Source organism: Stegastes partitus, unplaced genomic scaffold (genome assembly GCF_000690725.1).
Source record: "Stegastes partitus isolate 25-593 unplaced genomic scaffold, Stegastes_partitus-1.0.2 Scaffold24, whole genome shotgun sequence".
Classification (NCBI taxonomy): Eukaryota; Metazoa; Chordata; class Actinopteri; family Pomacentridae; genus Stegastes; species Stegastes partitus.
In genome coordinates this window covers 270,595-283,648 of record NW_007577755.1, presented here as the reverse complement: position 1 = coordinate 283,648, position 13,054 = coordinate 270,595, and the positions used below count along the sequence as shown (strand labels likewise).

The following is a 13,054-nucleotide window of genomic DNA, read 5'->3' as shown; positions in this document are numbered from 1 at the left end:
AACAATCCGACAGATTGGCTACGTTCAGACTGCAGGACTTAATGCTCAATTCAGATTTTTTTGTGAAATCTGATTTTTTACGAGTTTGTTCCCATTTCCACTTAAATGTGACTTGTATGTGATCTACTGTGTGAACTTCATACGACCCAAAAGTGTCCCTCATGCGCAGAAGAGGACACGACGACGTCACACGCAGCGAGCATGCTCAGTGTTTACGGAAGTAAACCATAGATATGTATAATAAAGATCTCGTCCGCACTGCCAGCCAATGGAATTGCACGGCCACACTGGCGGCCATCTTGGTACGGTCCGCTCGCTCACCCATAACATTGTATTGTAGTGTTGCATGTACTTTTTAAATAACCATAACTTGCTCAATTTTCTACCGATTTTCAAACAGTTTGGTTTGTTATAGACGTCAGAGATGTAGTTATAACACTGCACTTACGGATAATTATGTTACACTCACGGCCAGCAACAATTAGTATTTTAATCATTTTGTATTTTATTTGTATTTTTGTAATTTGAATTGTAGCCACGTTGTTTGTAAGAATCATATCTATGAAGTAAGCATGGATAGTAACATTGGAGCGTATCTTGCTCACCACTCCTCCCACCACCGCCGATAGTGGAAACAGAACTGTTACCGCGAACTAAACCGGCATCAGCAGCCAAGTACTGCCTGTGCATTCCGGCCACTTCCACCCCGTTGGAGCGCTCCGACGGGGTGGAAGTGACCGGAACATGTACAATTGCACCGGTCAATTAGGCGTGAAATCCAGCGATGCGTAGTGTTCTAACAATACACTAGTTATTATAACAACTATAAACAACAAATATTAACAACAAACGACCCTTAGAGCATCAAGCCCTCCTTGTATCTCAACCTCCGTTTTGACAATCCGACAGCCTTGCTATCCGACATAAAAGAAGGCTTTACATTTAGTGTTGGATTATCAAGTCACGACTGTATATTGCTAACACTTTGTGTTGTCACAGTCAGTTAAGAGCATTCATTACCGTTCCATCTGTACTTTTTGTCTCTGCAGGGCGTCCTACTCCGGCTACTCCAGATCCAAGCCTGAATACAGAGGAAGAGACTANCATGCGCAGAAGAGGACACAACGACGTCACATGCAGCGAGCGTGCTCAGTGTTTGCAGAAGTAAACATGGATAGTAACGGTGGAGTGTATCTGGCACTCCCCATAACTAAACCGGCATCCAAGGCAGCCAAGTACTGCCTGTGCATTCCGGCCACTTCCACCCCAGGGGTGCGCGCAGACGGGGTGGAAGTGGCCGGAATTTGCACAATCGCACCGGTCAATTAGGCGTGAAATCCAGCGATGCGTAGTGTTCTAACAATACACGAGTTATTATAACAACTATAAACAATAAATATTAACAATAAATGACCCTTCGAGCATCAAGCCCTTCTTGTATCTCGACCTCCGTCTTCACAATCCGACATGAAAGAAGGCTTTACATTTGGTGTCGGATCATCGAGTCACGACTGAATATTACTAACAGTTTGTGTTGTCACAGTCAATTAAGAGCATTCGTTATCATCACAGCTGTACTTTTTGTCTCTGCAGGGCGTCCTACTCAGGCTACTCCAGATCCAAGCCTGAATACAGAGGAAGAGACTATGTTGATGAGTAAGTGTACTACATATATTATATGACACCTTTTTTACTGGTTGCTTCACAGTGCAAATATAGTAGAATGTAAACATGTTACAAATTAAAGCAGTCGTACAGAACATTAAAAAGTACTTAAAATGAGTTCTGCTCTGACCGACTACAGCAGTAACATGCAACACACACACATCAGTGCCTGAGTTATAATAGCCCAGTTACATCGTATATAATAACTAAACTTGCAATACATTTGATAGAAGCCATTATATTAATAAAACTAACATACTCTTGCGTAAAGAGCGTTTTAAATGTAGGGCTAATCCTTGTGGTGTAGCGTTTTTTATATTGCAGCTTCATTTGTGAAGAAAAGGATCTGAAAGCTTCCTAAAGCACAGCTGTAGTCTGTAAAATGACCAGAAGTGCAAGTTTCCTGGAACCTAAATGGCACAGAACTAGTTATCAAATTCCTTGCTGTTTAATTTCCTCTCAAAATCACACTAATTCGCCCAAAAGGAGCAGCACTGCAGTTGTGTTCAGTCATGATTTAAATGTGAACAATGAACGTGAGCGTCTTTGTTGCTTAGCCAACGTTCCAGCTGTTGGAACCAGTGGTAGATCCAGACTGACAGCTTCAAAGGTCACATTTGGTAACAGCAGTTTGTTATCAGGTATTCTGTTGCATGATTCCTCGTCTTCTTCTTTTGTAGACCCTACACGTACAGCTCGCCGTCCACCTACAGAACCTCCTATTTGAAATCAACGCCCACGAAATCGGATCAAGAAGCTCCAAAGTCGCCCCGCCTCATCCCCCTGTGGGTTCAGTTCGTGTTCTTCCTGGTTGTGGCCGTCTTCCTTTACATAGTTTTTTCCAATATGGAGGCAAATGAATCCTTCAAAGGGATACAATGATTTTCTTTTTAATTCATGCTAAAAGCTACTTTATTTTTGCATTTTAATTTGAAGAATGTATCTCAGTTATCGGGCTGCACAGTGGCTCGGTGGTTGCCACTATACTTACCCGTGCTTTTAGGTAGAATTGAGAGCTTCAGCGCAGCATCACTTTAAAAACACACTACATCCTTCTTAGTCTTACCTGCAGAGCAACGGTCGGTCCATCCAGATGGTTTCAGCGTGAACTGTTGAGGTTTTAGAGGTAATCAGTCAGTTTACTCCAACTAATAAGCCGTAGTCGCACAGAAAATATCCACAGATTTCTCAGATATCACACTAAGATGTCTCATATTTCGACACTTGATATTTGGGTTTTTGTTTGATACACGAAGCGCCATAAACCGCAAAAAAAGGAGTCCAGTCCACTCCAGTGTATTGTGCTGAGCTTTGGACATTTATATCAAATCTCTGCAGTTCAGTCTGTCTGTCTGCATGGGGACATTCAGGTGATACTGTTTTATTCTCCATATCCGGTCTGTGATGGGCTAATATCATTTCATATTCAAACTGGACAGCATACATACGATACTCAGAACATAGTTCAAATCTCAGATTGCATCAGCTGCATTTCAACATGTTTTAACTGGTTTGTAGTTTTTTCTTAGTACAGCAAATTCATTGAATACAATTTGAATCCATATTTCAAAATAACAAAAACACCCGTACTTGTGGCACAGTTTTCTAATCAATCTGTATCAAAAGATCTGTTTATCATAAAAAAACAAAATTTTTTCCAGCTATACTACTTGGAAATAATTGTATTTATAAGTCTGTTATTCATTCACTGTGTATTTTTAATGTAAAGATTTACCAAATTCTTGTAGTTTCCATGAACTTAGTTTACAACTGTGCTTCCCTTTTTCTGTTATCAGACAGATTTCAGACCAGCTGTAACACAAGTGCCTCAGTTTTTGTGGGAGTAATTGGAATATAGTTGTTCTTGTTTTTCAGTGTTAAATTAACAAAATAGGCACAGAGTTTCTGGGTGAAAATATATTTCAAAAACAAGCTGTAATGCCATGCTTTGTTTCAGTATAATCAGCTCAGATGTCACACTTTTGTACTACATGATCCAGCATTTATATCCCACCAGTTTGTTGTGATTTGTTTTGTATTGCTGTTTCATAATTAAAAATATGAAATGTATATGTAAACATTTGAGGTTTCAAGTAATTTATTCGAGAACAAGAATATTTTAAAAAATGTTAAATAACTTCGGGTATAAAAAAAAAATAAATGAAGCAAATTCTGCGTTGTGTTTAAAGCGTTTTTTCATGTTACGAGGTTTGGACTTGTGCTAGAAAATCCACTGTAAGTACATGCAGGAGTAGATTGTCAAATGTCTTGGACACAAAACTCATTGAACCCAGAGGCTCCAACAAAAGCAGCATTTTAATCAACTACAGCTTCTACTTACACACTTTAGTGCATTAATGTACATACTGTTAATGAAGTACGATGCATAGCAGTGTTAGACTTGAAATACAAAAATGTCCTCTGATCCTTTAAGGATCATTGATCTGTGGGCGAGTATATAATTAGCTAGTGGAGCTTGTTATTAGTGTTGCTTGTTAATGAAAACAAAACAATGTTACTAAACTGACACAGAGACCTGAGGAACCCATGTCACAGTTTCCCCATTGTAGCTGTTAGTAGCAGTTTTTCCCACTCGGTGGTCACGGCAGTAGCCAGGTCTGAGCGAACGTGAGGTCTGGCTTGAACCATTGCTGACTGAACTACCGACAGCTTCTCCTGTCTGTCAGGCTGTGGCTGTACATCTCACCTTAACACGGGGCTAGTTAGCCGACGATATCCAGCAGTAACACTAGCCTGAAGTTTGGTATGAAAGAATATTGCAATGCAGTCTTTAGTCTGGTGTGTCGACTCGTCCAGACCGAACAGAACTGGTTCCAGCCGTTTCCAGCGGTGCGGTGGATGACCAACCAAACCGCTTGGTTCTCCTGCCGTCTGGATCCATGTAGGGCTCACAGTGAACCCTCCGACTGTCCACGCACTTGTGATTCTGCTTGAAAGGAAAAACACAAAATGACACAATTAAGAACGTGGACACACACAAATACCGTAATGTCTGGACTATAGGACTATAAGCTGCTACTTTTTTCACATGCTTGGAACGCTGCGACTTAAACAATGATGCGGTTAAGTTATGGATTTTTACGAATTTGCCTCGAGACGAAAGTGACATTGAGAGCGACAACAAAAGAGAGACTGAGGAAGCGCGAGACGAAGTAATTCTGAGGCTGTTCAATTCCGACACTGAAGAAGACGACTTTAGTGGTTTCAGTGCACAGGAGGAAGATGAAGAAAGCGACTTTTCCTGGTAGGCTGCTGTATTTTTTATTTTCTTAACCAGCCGTGTTACAGGCACTGTTTGGAAAAAAAGCATTTCCGGTACGTATTTGTGTATGTTACTGGTACGTATTTGATTAAAAGCAAAAAAAAATCTTTCTGTGTAAATCTCTCAGGTTACAACGTGGACGCCTGCAGCTTATAGACAAGTGCAGCCTGTATATGTACACATTTATTTTTCTTTGTAAAGTTAGTGGGTGTGGTTATATTCAGGTGCGCTTAATAGTCTGAAAATTGTGGCAAGTTAAATTTTATTGTGCCCGTGTTCGATAAATCTGCTCCCCTGTGGAAGTCTTCTTGTTGTAGAACCAATATCAAAGAGGCTCTAAGGAGCAGTGTGCAAGATTTGTGCATCTTCATTATTAAGGATCATTCCCAAAATTATTCATAATAATAGAACTATTAATGAATGATCGATGCATCAGGGTGACTAATTTGACTTTAACAAAAACACATGTATCTGTCATTTCAGACCATTAAAAAAAGCGTGCAAAGTCAGCTCCATGACAGCCGTGGTTAAGGACGCACACTGCTGATGAGGCTGTTTTTGGACACGAATCTACAAAAGAAATTACTTTTAACATTAGTGACAACAGATTCCTTGAAGTGGTCTACAGTCGTCTTCAAATGTATTCATACCTTTCCATTAAAGAAAAGGCAAAACATACACATTTGAGGACGACTGTATGCTAATGACAGATCTTCATCCTGTTTAACAGGTCACAGCTCAAGCATCACGGGTGCAACCAGCTGCTTTTAGAGGTCATGTAATTACTATAGTTAACTGGAGATCACCTGTGTCTAGTCAGAGGATTACAGTGGAAATACATCTGTTGGTTGACGGTGCAACTTTTACGAGGTCAGTATCGTGGCAAGAGAGTGATGATTGAGAAGCACAAGTCAGGGACATTTTTAAAAAATAGATATCGTACTACTAAGGCACTGACCTGCAACACCTTTATGTATCTGTTGCCTGCATCCCCCATCATAGCTTGTTAATCGATAAGGCGACATACGTGTTGTCCACACCTGTAAACAGAAGCACACTTGTCACTCTGGGTACACACAGACACACACACAAGGACATCTTTTTTTTGTCTAAAGCTTGAAGGCCTCTGATGCAAACGGGAACTTACAGGTTCTGGTCTCTCGCTCCAGTTCAGAGGGCTTCTTCTCCTTGTTACACAGCACCTTGGCCACGACGATTATAATGATGACAGCTACAACAAATGTCAGGCCAGACACAAGCCAGCTGATCACCATCGGACTAAGGACTGGATCTGGGTCTGAGAGGGAGAGGAGTTATCTGTAAGTTTCCTTCAGGATGGTTTTTTTTATCTACTGCTTCTCTACTCTGTTCAACTCAGCCTCACCTCTGATGGCTATAGGCAGGGGTTGGCTTTCTCTGGAGACGAAGGTGCGTCCGCCCAGCTGGACCCGGTACAGGCAGTAATAGTAGCCCTCGTTGGAGCTCTGGGCGCTGGGGAAGGTGAAGGTGACGGACGGCGTCAGGGCGGGCAGAGACTGGCGCACCGTGCCGTTGGAGCGGATCAGACGGAGCTGGAATGAGCCTCCGGGGTACTGCTGGGGGGTGGAGCAGGTGATGTTAAAACTGTGGCCTTTGATGACGGAACCAGCCGGGGCCTCAGTGGACGTGTTGTACCAGTGTTGGGGGGTTAAGAGTTCAACTGTCAATTAGTCAAAGAAGAAGAAAATGGGTTATTCAAGGTTGTATTTTTTTAAAAATGAAAAAAACAACACAAGAAAAAAGCCTCCTCTCTCTCTTTTGAAATGTTTCTTTTTGAGGTCATTTTGTTTCACTTTGTGGTCACTTTGTGTCTTTTTGTGGTTGTTTTTTGTCTTTTTGTGTCTCTTTGTGTCTCTTGGTGGGAGTTTTGTCTTTTTGTGGTTGTTTTTTGTCTTTTTGTGGTCTCAGTTTTAACTGGTACTGAACCCTATCATGCAAACATCATAACAGAGGATCATCTGATTACTGGTAGGGATGCACGATATATCAGGGACCACATCGGTATCGGCCCATATTATTGTTTTTTTAATATATCAGTATCGGTCTGATGAACACATTTAGCCGATGATTGTCTAACATTAGCGCTTTCGTCTCTACATTTGATATTGCTGCTATTTCACAGATGTTTCTACTGAAATGGTCCTGGACTTGAACGTTATATTTGTTAAAATATGTTTTACTTTTGTTACGAAATAAAGACTATGTGGTCTAATTTCTTCTTTTGAATAGTTTTCATGTTCTCACAGTGCTTGCTTATACTCATTTTTCGGTGTGAACAAAAATTGAATATCGACATCGGTAATATTGGTTATCGGCGATATCAGAAATCTTAATATCGGATATCGGTATCGGCTAGAAATTTTATTATCGTGCATCACTAATTACTGGATCCCAAGTTAGGTTTTTGCAGATTAATGTTCTAGTTATTTCTATTAAGCGATAACCAGTTTAAAAATGAAATGCGTTACTTCCTCTCTCTAATCATTCTTTATTCTCGAGCAACACACAGCTCTGTCTCATTGTTTACACAGCAGACACTGCAAGACCCAAACTGTTCAATAACAATCAGTCGATTTCACAGTAAACAGAGAAGAGCGTCCTAAAGTCACATGACACTCTGACATTATCAGTCCCATTTCTAATATTTACATTCAGTTACAGTAATTCAAATTATTGAAATAATGCAGTTATAAATGACAGGCTCCCTGCTATCTCATGCTGGTAATAGAGAACATTTATTGTGCCATATATCAGTTTTCCTTGATTACCAATAATTAGTATTTTGAAAACAAAAGCAAAACAAAACCCAACACCTCATAGTCAAAACCTAATTTCACAAAACATTCTAAACTACGATAGCCATTTCACCCATCTATGATGACTCTAACATGTTCTCTAATTATTAACCGGCTTGAGTAGGGCTGAGCAATCGTCCGCATTTTCACAGTCATCAATCTGACCTCCAGGAGGTTAGAAAAGTATAAGGTGGGGCTCAAATACTGCACGCTAACACAGATAGCCTTAAACAGATTGCACAATACAATAAGGTGCACGCAATGTGGTGGTGCAATGGAGTTAATGTGGGTTAGACAAAGCAGTTGTGACTCACCCACAGTGATGTTGATGGAGTTGCTGGGCGGAGAGCTGAGCAGCTGAGATGGAAAGCCACCCTTGATCCTGTACCGACAACTATAGCTGCCCTGGTGGAAAGTCTCTATGTCGGACAGCGTGAGCTCCACTCTGGTCTGAGTCTGGTCGGCTCGCTGCGTGACCAGCGGCGTGGACACCCCGTGCTTGTACAGGTGGAAGTCGCTGAGGTGGTGACCGAGCAGAGCGCTGCAGCTGAAGCGAACAGCCTCCCCGGGAGAGAACACAGTGTGAGGTGACAGCAGGGTGAGGGTGGGTGTTAAAAGGGTACCTGGGAGTAAATATAGGTTAATTACAAAATGTGAGGAGGATCTGATCAACTGTGCTCTTCTTGGTATCACTCTGAGATGCGACATGTGTTGTCTGAGACATGCAAAACTACAGGATAACAAATGCACTTTTCTCAGCTTCTCTAATAATATGTGTGTATTCAAATCTACTTGTCCAGGTTATAAATCTGCCTGATTTCCAGTTTTGTCTTTAAATCAAGAATGATATTTTCAAGGGTTTATTTAAATGGAGCCAACAACAACACCACCTGCCATGTCTTCTACATCACCAGGTTTTTGCATTTGTCTAATTTGTTATTTAAAATACTGAGTCAACCCCTTGAAGCTGCTCCTCCAGGAGATCAAATGCTTCACCAGAGTGTTTTACTCACCTGAGCATTTCACGCCTGCGTCGTCCTCGTGGGTGCAGTACGAGTTACCGTGGAGGACGACGGCGCATCGTGTCAAACTGGACTCGTGTCCGGAGCACTGGACGTGACGCAGCCAGATCTCCCCAGTGCCTGCACCAAACGCTGCCCCATGAAGGGCAGATTCAGCTAAACCGCAACCCAGCTCCAGGCACACCACGTCGGCCTCCCGGAGGTCCCATGCATGGTCGCACACAGTCCCCCACTGGTCGTGGCGGAGAACCTCGACTCTGCCCGAGCACTTGTTGTCCCCATCTACTAGTCTGACCGCCCCTGTGGATCAGAAGAAAATGACTTAGAGACACTGGCACTGATTTAAGCTTGAGTGGTTTTGAAAAACCGCTAAACCATTACTCATAGGTGCAACAATGCCTCCAATAAGATCAGGTCTGTTTTGTCCAGCGTTGGGTCTTTTTTCAGTCCCAGAATATGAATATAAATCATAAGCTCACACGAACACTGACTGTTTTGTGGAAGCGTAATTATCTCAGCCACACACACACACACAATGCTGTGGCCTGTGTTGTGCATGTGCTGACTTTGCAGGTAATGATAGCCAATGAAAAGCTGCTCTACAGGAAAATGATTTTGAATTGAAAGTTTTCCTTTACAATAATAATTTCCATTCCCATAAATGGATGCAGAAAAGGCACAAATTGGTGCATGAAAATGTACAGGTATGCAGGAAATAAAGTGACTGATGCTCATGAAGAAGGAGAACTCTGTGACTGATGTGCCTCCCCTCCAATGTTTAAACGAAGCCTACAGGCTCATTGCTTGGACACACGAAGCACAGAACAAGCTGTGGATGCAATAAGTGTTTAACAGTGGCTTTGTTAGGGACGGTCATCCAAAGCTATAGACCTACATTTTTCAAGAACGGCCTGGGGTCTAATTGTCTTTGTTTTTATTGTTTGTTTTTTAACTAAAGAAAAATTTAAATTAAAAAACAGCTGTGGGTCAAGTCATGTCATTCATATCCCATGTTAAAGCCCTCAAAAATATTATGACACAGTTGATCAAAAATGTGTTATTTTATTGTTCATAAGCATCTGATGCATTTAGTAAAGTGAAACTATTTTCATAAATGTATATATTTACATGCCATGTAAAGTGTTTAATTATTAGAGATTTTTCTACTTGACCGTCTCACAGTCGAATAACTGCAGCAGTGACAAATAATGTGTGCACAGATGCTTCTTTGAAACTCCCTATGAAACATATAATCGCTAATCATTCATTACCAAACTATGGCAACAGGTCACTTGGAACAAATACAAACACAATTTATTGTTTTATAATAAGTTGTTGTGGTCAGATAAGCTATCATTACCATGTGGACAGAATGTTCAGTATTTTTTTGTCAGTGATTCAATTAGCAGATAAGATTGATTATTATTATTAGTTATTCAGTTTTGTGCAGTGAGACTTGATGCGTGAACTTCCTCCTCCCATCAGCACCTGCATCTCTTATCCTGTTCTGGTAGATTAATCATAGCAACTGGACTTGCTTGAGTTCCTTGAAAACGTTTCACCTCCCATCCAAGAAGCTTCATCAGTTCTGGAGCTCTGGGAGCAACAAACCCTCCAACTGAAACCGAAACTCAGGTGTTAATGGTGTTCTTGAGGATATCTGGAACTCCCAACTAGTCAGTCAAAACTGATGAAGCCTCTTGGATGAGAGGTGAAACGTCTTCAAGGAACTCAAGCAAGTCCAGATGCTACGATTAATCTACAATAATAACCATGACCTGGATGACTGAGAACCTTCACAGAAGAGAGGAGAGGATAAACTCACCCTGTCTGAGCAGAGAGTCGCCGCTATTGTGGGTGACACTGCTGTCACAGCGGTGATAGGAGCACACGTGGGTCACTCAGATCACCCCCCAAGGTAAATATATATTGTACAACTCATAAATTTGTTCATTATACGGCTCATACAATAATCTGCTCACAGCCAAACAAGATACAGGTTCATGCATAATCATGCCAGGATATCAAAGAGGAAATCAAAGACTTTGTCTCGTGTTTAAATACTCCAGAACTGATGAAGCCTCTTGGATGAGAGATGAAACGTCTTCAAGGAACTCAAGCAAGTCCAGTTGCTACGATTATTCTACCAGAATAACCATGACCTGGATGACTGAGACCCTTCACAGACCTCTCTTATCCTGGACTACCTAAGCGGGTCAGTCACTTACATTACAATTACATGAAAATCATAAAAACAAGTATTTCCAAGGCACACCTTCACATATGCTGTTATGTAAAGCTCACTGTGCACTCATTCATTCAGTTAAATCAGTCACAGCCCTGAACCACAGGATATACCAGATATCACATCGTTCACCTGCTTCAGATTTCAATAACAGTATTTACAGTTAATAAATTTAGTTTACTGTAATTCTGCACGAAGTACTCACCTTAAACGTTAACACACATATATATAGTTGTAAGTAGGTAAAGTCTTATTTTCCACCTGTTGCCCTTGAGTTTAATTTTGTGTAACTGCGTTGAGATGCAAAGAAACACCCGAGATAAATTCATTGTATGTGATCACACACTTGGCCAGTAAAGCTGTGATACAAGGTGAAACATGGGTGAAGCGTATTTTGCAGCGAGGACAGTGTCTCACATTTTATCTTCAATCTACTCTGAAATCACCTGAAAACGGCGTACTGTATTAGGAGAAGCTCAGGCTCAAGAAGAGATGACTAAACTTTCTGCAACAAACAAAAGACCTCGATAAAGTCTCTTCTCTGGAGTTTTTCTTGAGCCCGAGCTTTGCACGCCACGGTGATTATCAGATTAAAATCTAAAGATGAGTGGGATGATCCCCCCATGTGTCATAATCCCAACAACGACTTTGGTTTCATGTCAATCCCAGGCTTACCTGAAGCAGCGACTCCATCCCACAGAGCCCCTAAAAGACAAAAATGGAACTGTGATCAGGAAAATACAAATTTAAAATGCCAGCACAAGCAAGGATTTAAACTGAAATGCTTGTTAGCTCCACAGTGAGCAGCCTGTTTATGAGGTTGTTTACTTGTGATTGAAACTCACTGTGATGCATCTAATAGCCCACTTAGTTATAGTCATGGGGTTCAACTAATCATTAGATAACCTCTCAGTATTAAATTCAACAGCACAACTTTTACCTTCCAAAATGTAAAGGATATTTGTATGAACACCTCTCAAAGCCAATAAAAAACATGTAAAGACTGCTTTACTAACAGTTACAGCTGTGCTAACTTAAGCCCAAGTGTCTGCTGGTTATGCCATTGCATAACCTAAGCTACCTAGCCGCTAGCTAAGTTAAGCTAATGCTAATTAGCTTACCTGTCAGGAGGATCTGGAGGATTCTCAGCATCGTTCCCCTCGTCCTTCCATCAGACGGCCGGGTGCGAAGGGAGCCCGTTGTCGTGGCGGTGGTGGTGCTCACAGCCGCAGAAAGACATCAGTTGCTAGCTTGTGTGCTAGTAAAGAAAAATAATTATAAAAAAAAAAGAGTCCGGCTAGCGGACGCTAACAACAACAACACGGCGGGAGGACGAGCTAACGGCTAAAGCAGCGGTGAGCAGCTGACGGTCAGGGCGCGGCTGGAAGACATCGTCCGGGACGGAGCACACTGCTGGATGAAACGGTGAAGTCCCCGGTGGAAAGAAGCTGCTTTTTACGACGAGTCCCGGCGGCTGTCACGGTAACACGGTGTCCATGCGGCTGTCGGGATGGCTGCATGCCGTCAGTGCCCTGGGTCCGGCGCCGAGCTCTTCTCCCTGCGGCAGACAGAGGTCACCAGAAGCCGCAGCGCTGCATTTAAACCCATTAGCTGCCTCTTGACGGAGGATCGCCCGCTCTGACAGGGGCGGAGCCGCACATCCCAGGGCCCCTCACGGCCACCGTGGACGGTTCACAAGCATGCATTTCATTTATCTAGTGAAAGAACCTCCAAAGAAATAGGAATGACATCTCTGAATATTGGGTGCTTTGTATTATTGGAAGATTAAATACTCAAATATTCAATCTTGAGTTGATCTGCACAATGACCTTGGTGGTCACTACAGTTACACAACAAGATAAAACTTTATTAATCCCAAAGGAAATTATTTTGACAGATATTGCTCTGAAAAAAGGCATTATATTAGAAAAAAAAGGCAGTGTCAAGTAAAGAAAAGCAGTAGGATATACTGAAAAAATAATATTGCGCATGGAAATGAAATGTA

At 41.8% G+C, this 13,054-nt stretch overlaps 2 protein-coding genes across 4 annotated transcripts in view; one reads left to right on the top strand and one right to left on the bottom strand.

Annotated features, from left to right (window-relative positions):
• Window positions 1–3,735, top strand: part of LOC103367753 (emerin) — an 8,226-nt gene extending 4,491 nt beyond the window's left edge. The window contains exons 8-9 of one of the 2 annotated variants that reach the window (XM_008295881.1): window positions 1,594–1,656; window positions 2,346–3,735. In XM_008295881.1, the coding sequence (XP_008294103.1) occupies window positions 1,594–1,656; window positions 2,346–2,547 (265 nt within the window). In that variant the 3' untranslated portion in view covers window positions 2,548–3,735. The remainder of the gene's footprint in view (window positions 1–1,593; window positions 1,657–2,345) is intronic. The other variant, XM_008295888.1, reaches the window with a different exon arrangement.
• A 228-nt stretch (window positions 3,736–3,963) lies between these two features.
• On the bottom strand, window positions 3,964–12,605 carry LOC103367744 (deleted in malignant brain tumors 1 protein). Of its 2 annotated transcripts, none has more exons than XM_008295875.1 (8): window positions 12,171–12,605; window positions 11,725–11,754; window positions 8,796–9,104; window positions 8,097–8,405; window positions 6,333–6,647; window positions 6,096–6,245; window positions 5,907–5,988; window positions 3,964–4,615 (listed from the first exon to the last, which is right to left on the bottom strand). In XM_008295875.1, exons 1-7 carry the CDS (start codon window positions 12,199–12,201, stop codon window positions 5,945–5,947), a joined length of 1,188 nt encoding a protein of 395 aa, XP_008294097.1. In that variant the 5' UTR covers window positions 12,202–12,605; the 3' UTR covers window positions 3,964–4,615; window positions 5,907–5,944. The 2 variants fall into 2 exon arrangements, with proteins under 2 accessions (XP_008294097.1, XP_008294086.1); XM_008295864.1 differs by having other exon boundaries at window positions 3,964–4,612.
• Between the last annotated feature and the right edge of the window lie 449 nt (window positions 12,606–13,054).

What these genes read in the sequence shown, in the direction of transcription:
- LOC103367744 (XM_008295875.1), bottom strand. Translation starts at nt 12,201, where the DNA reads ATGCTGAGAATCCTCCAGATCCTCCTGACAG. An exon ending in CTCCATCAACATCACTGTGG is followed by an intron (nt 6,648 to 8,096) that starts GTGAGTCACAAC and finishes ACTAATTGACAG; the next exon opens with TTGAACTCTTAACCCCCCAA. An exon ending in CCTGCCTATAGCCATCAGAG is followed by an intron (nt 6,246 to 6,332) that starts GTGAGGCTGAGT and finishes TCTCCCTCTCAG; the next exon opens with ACCCAGATCCAGTCCTTAGT.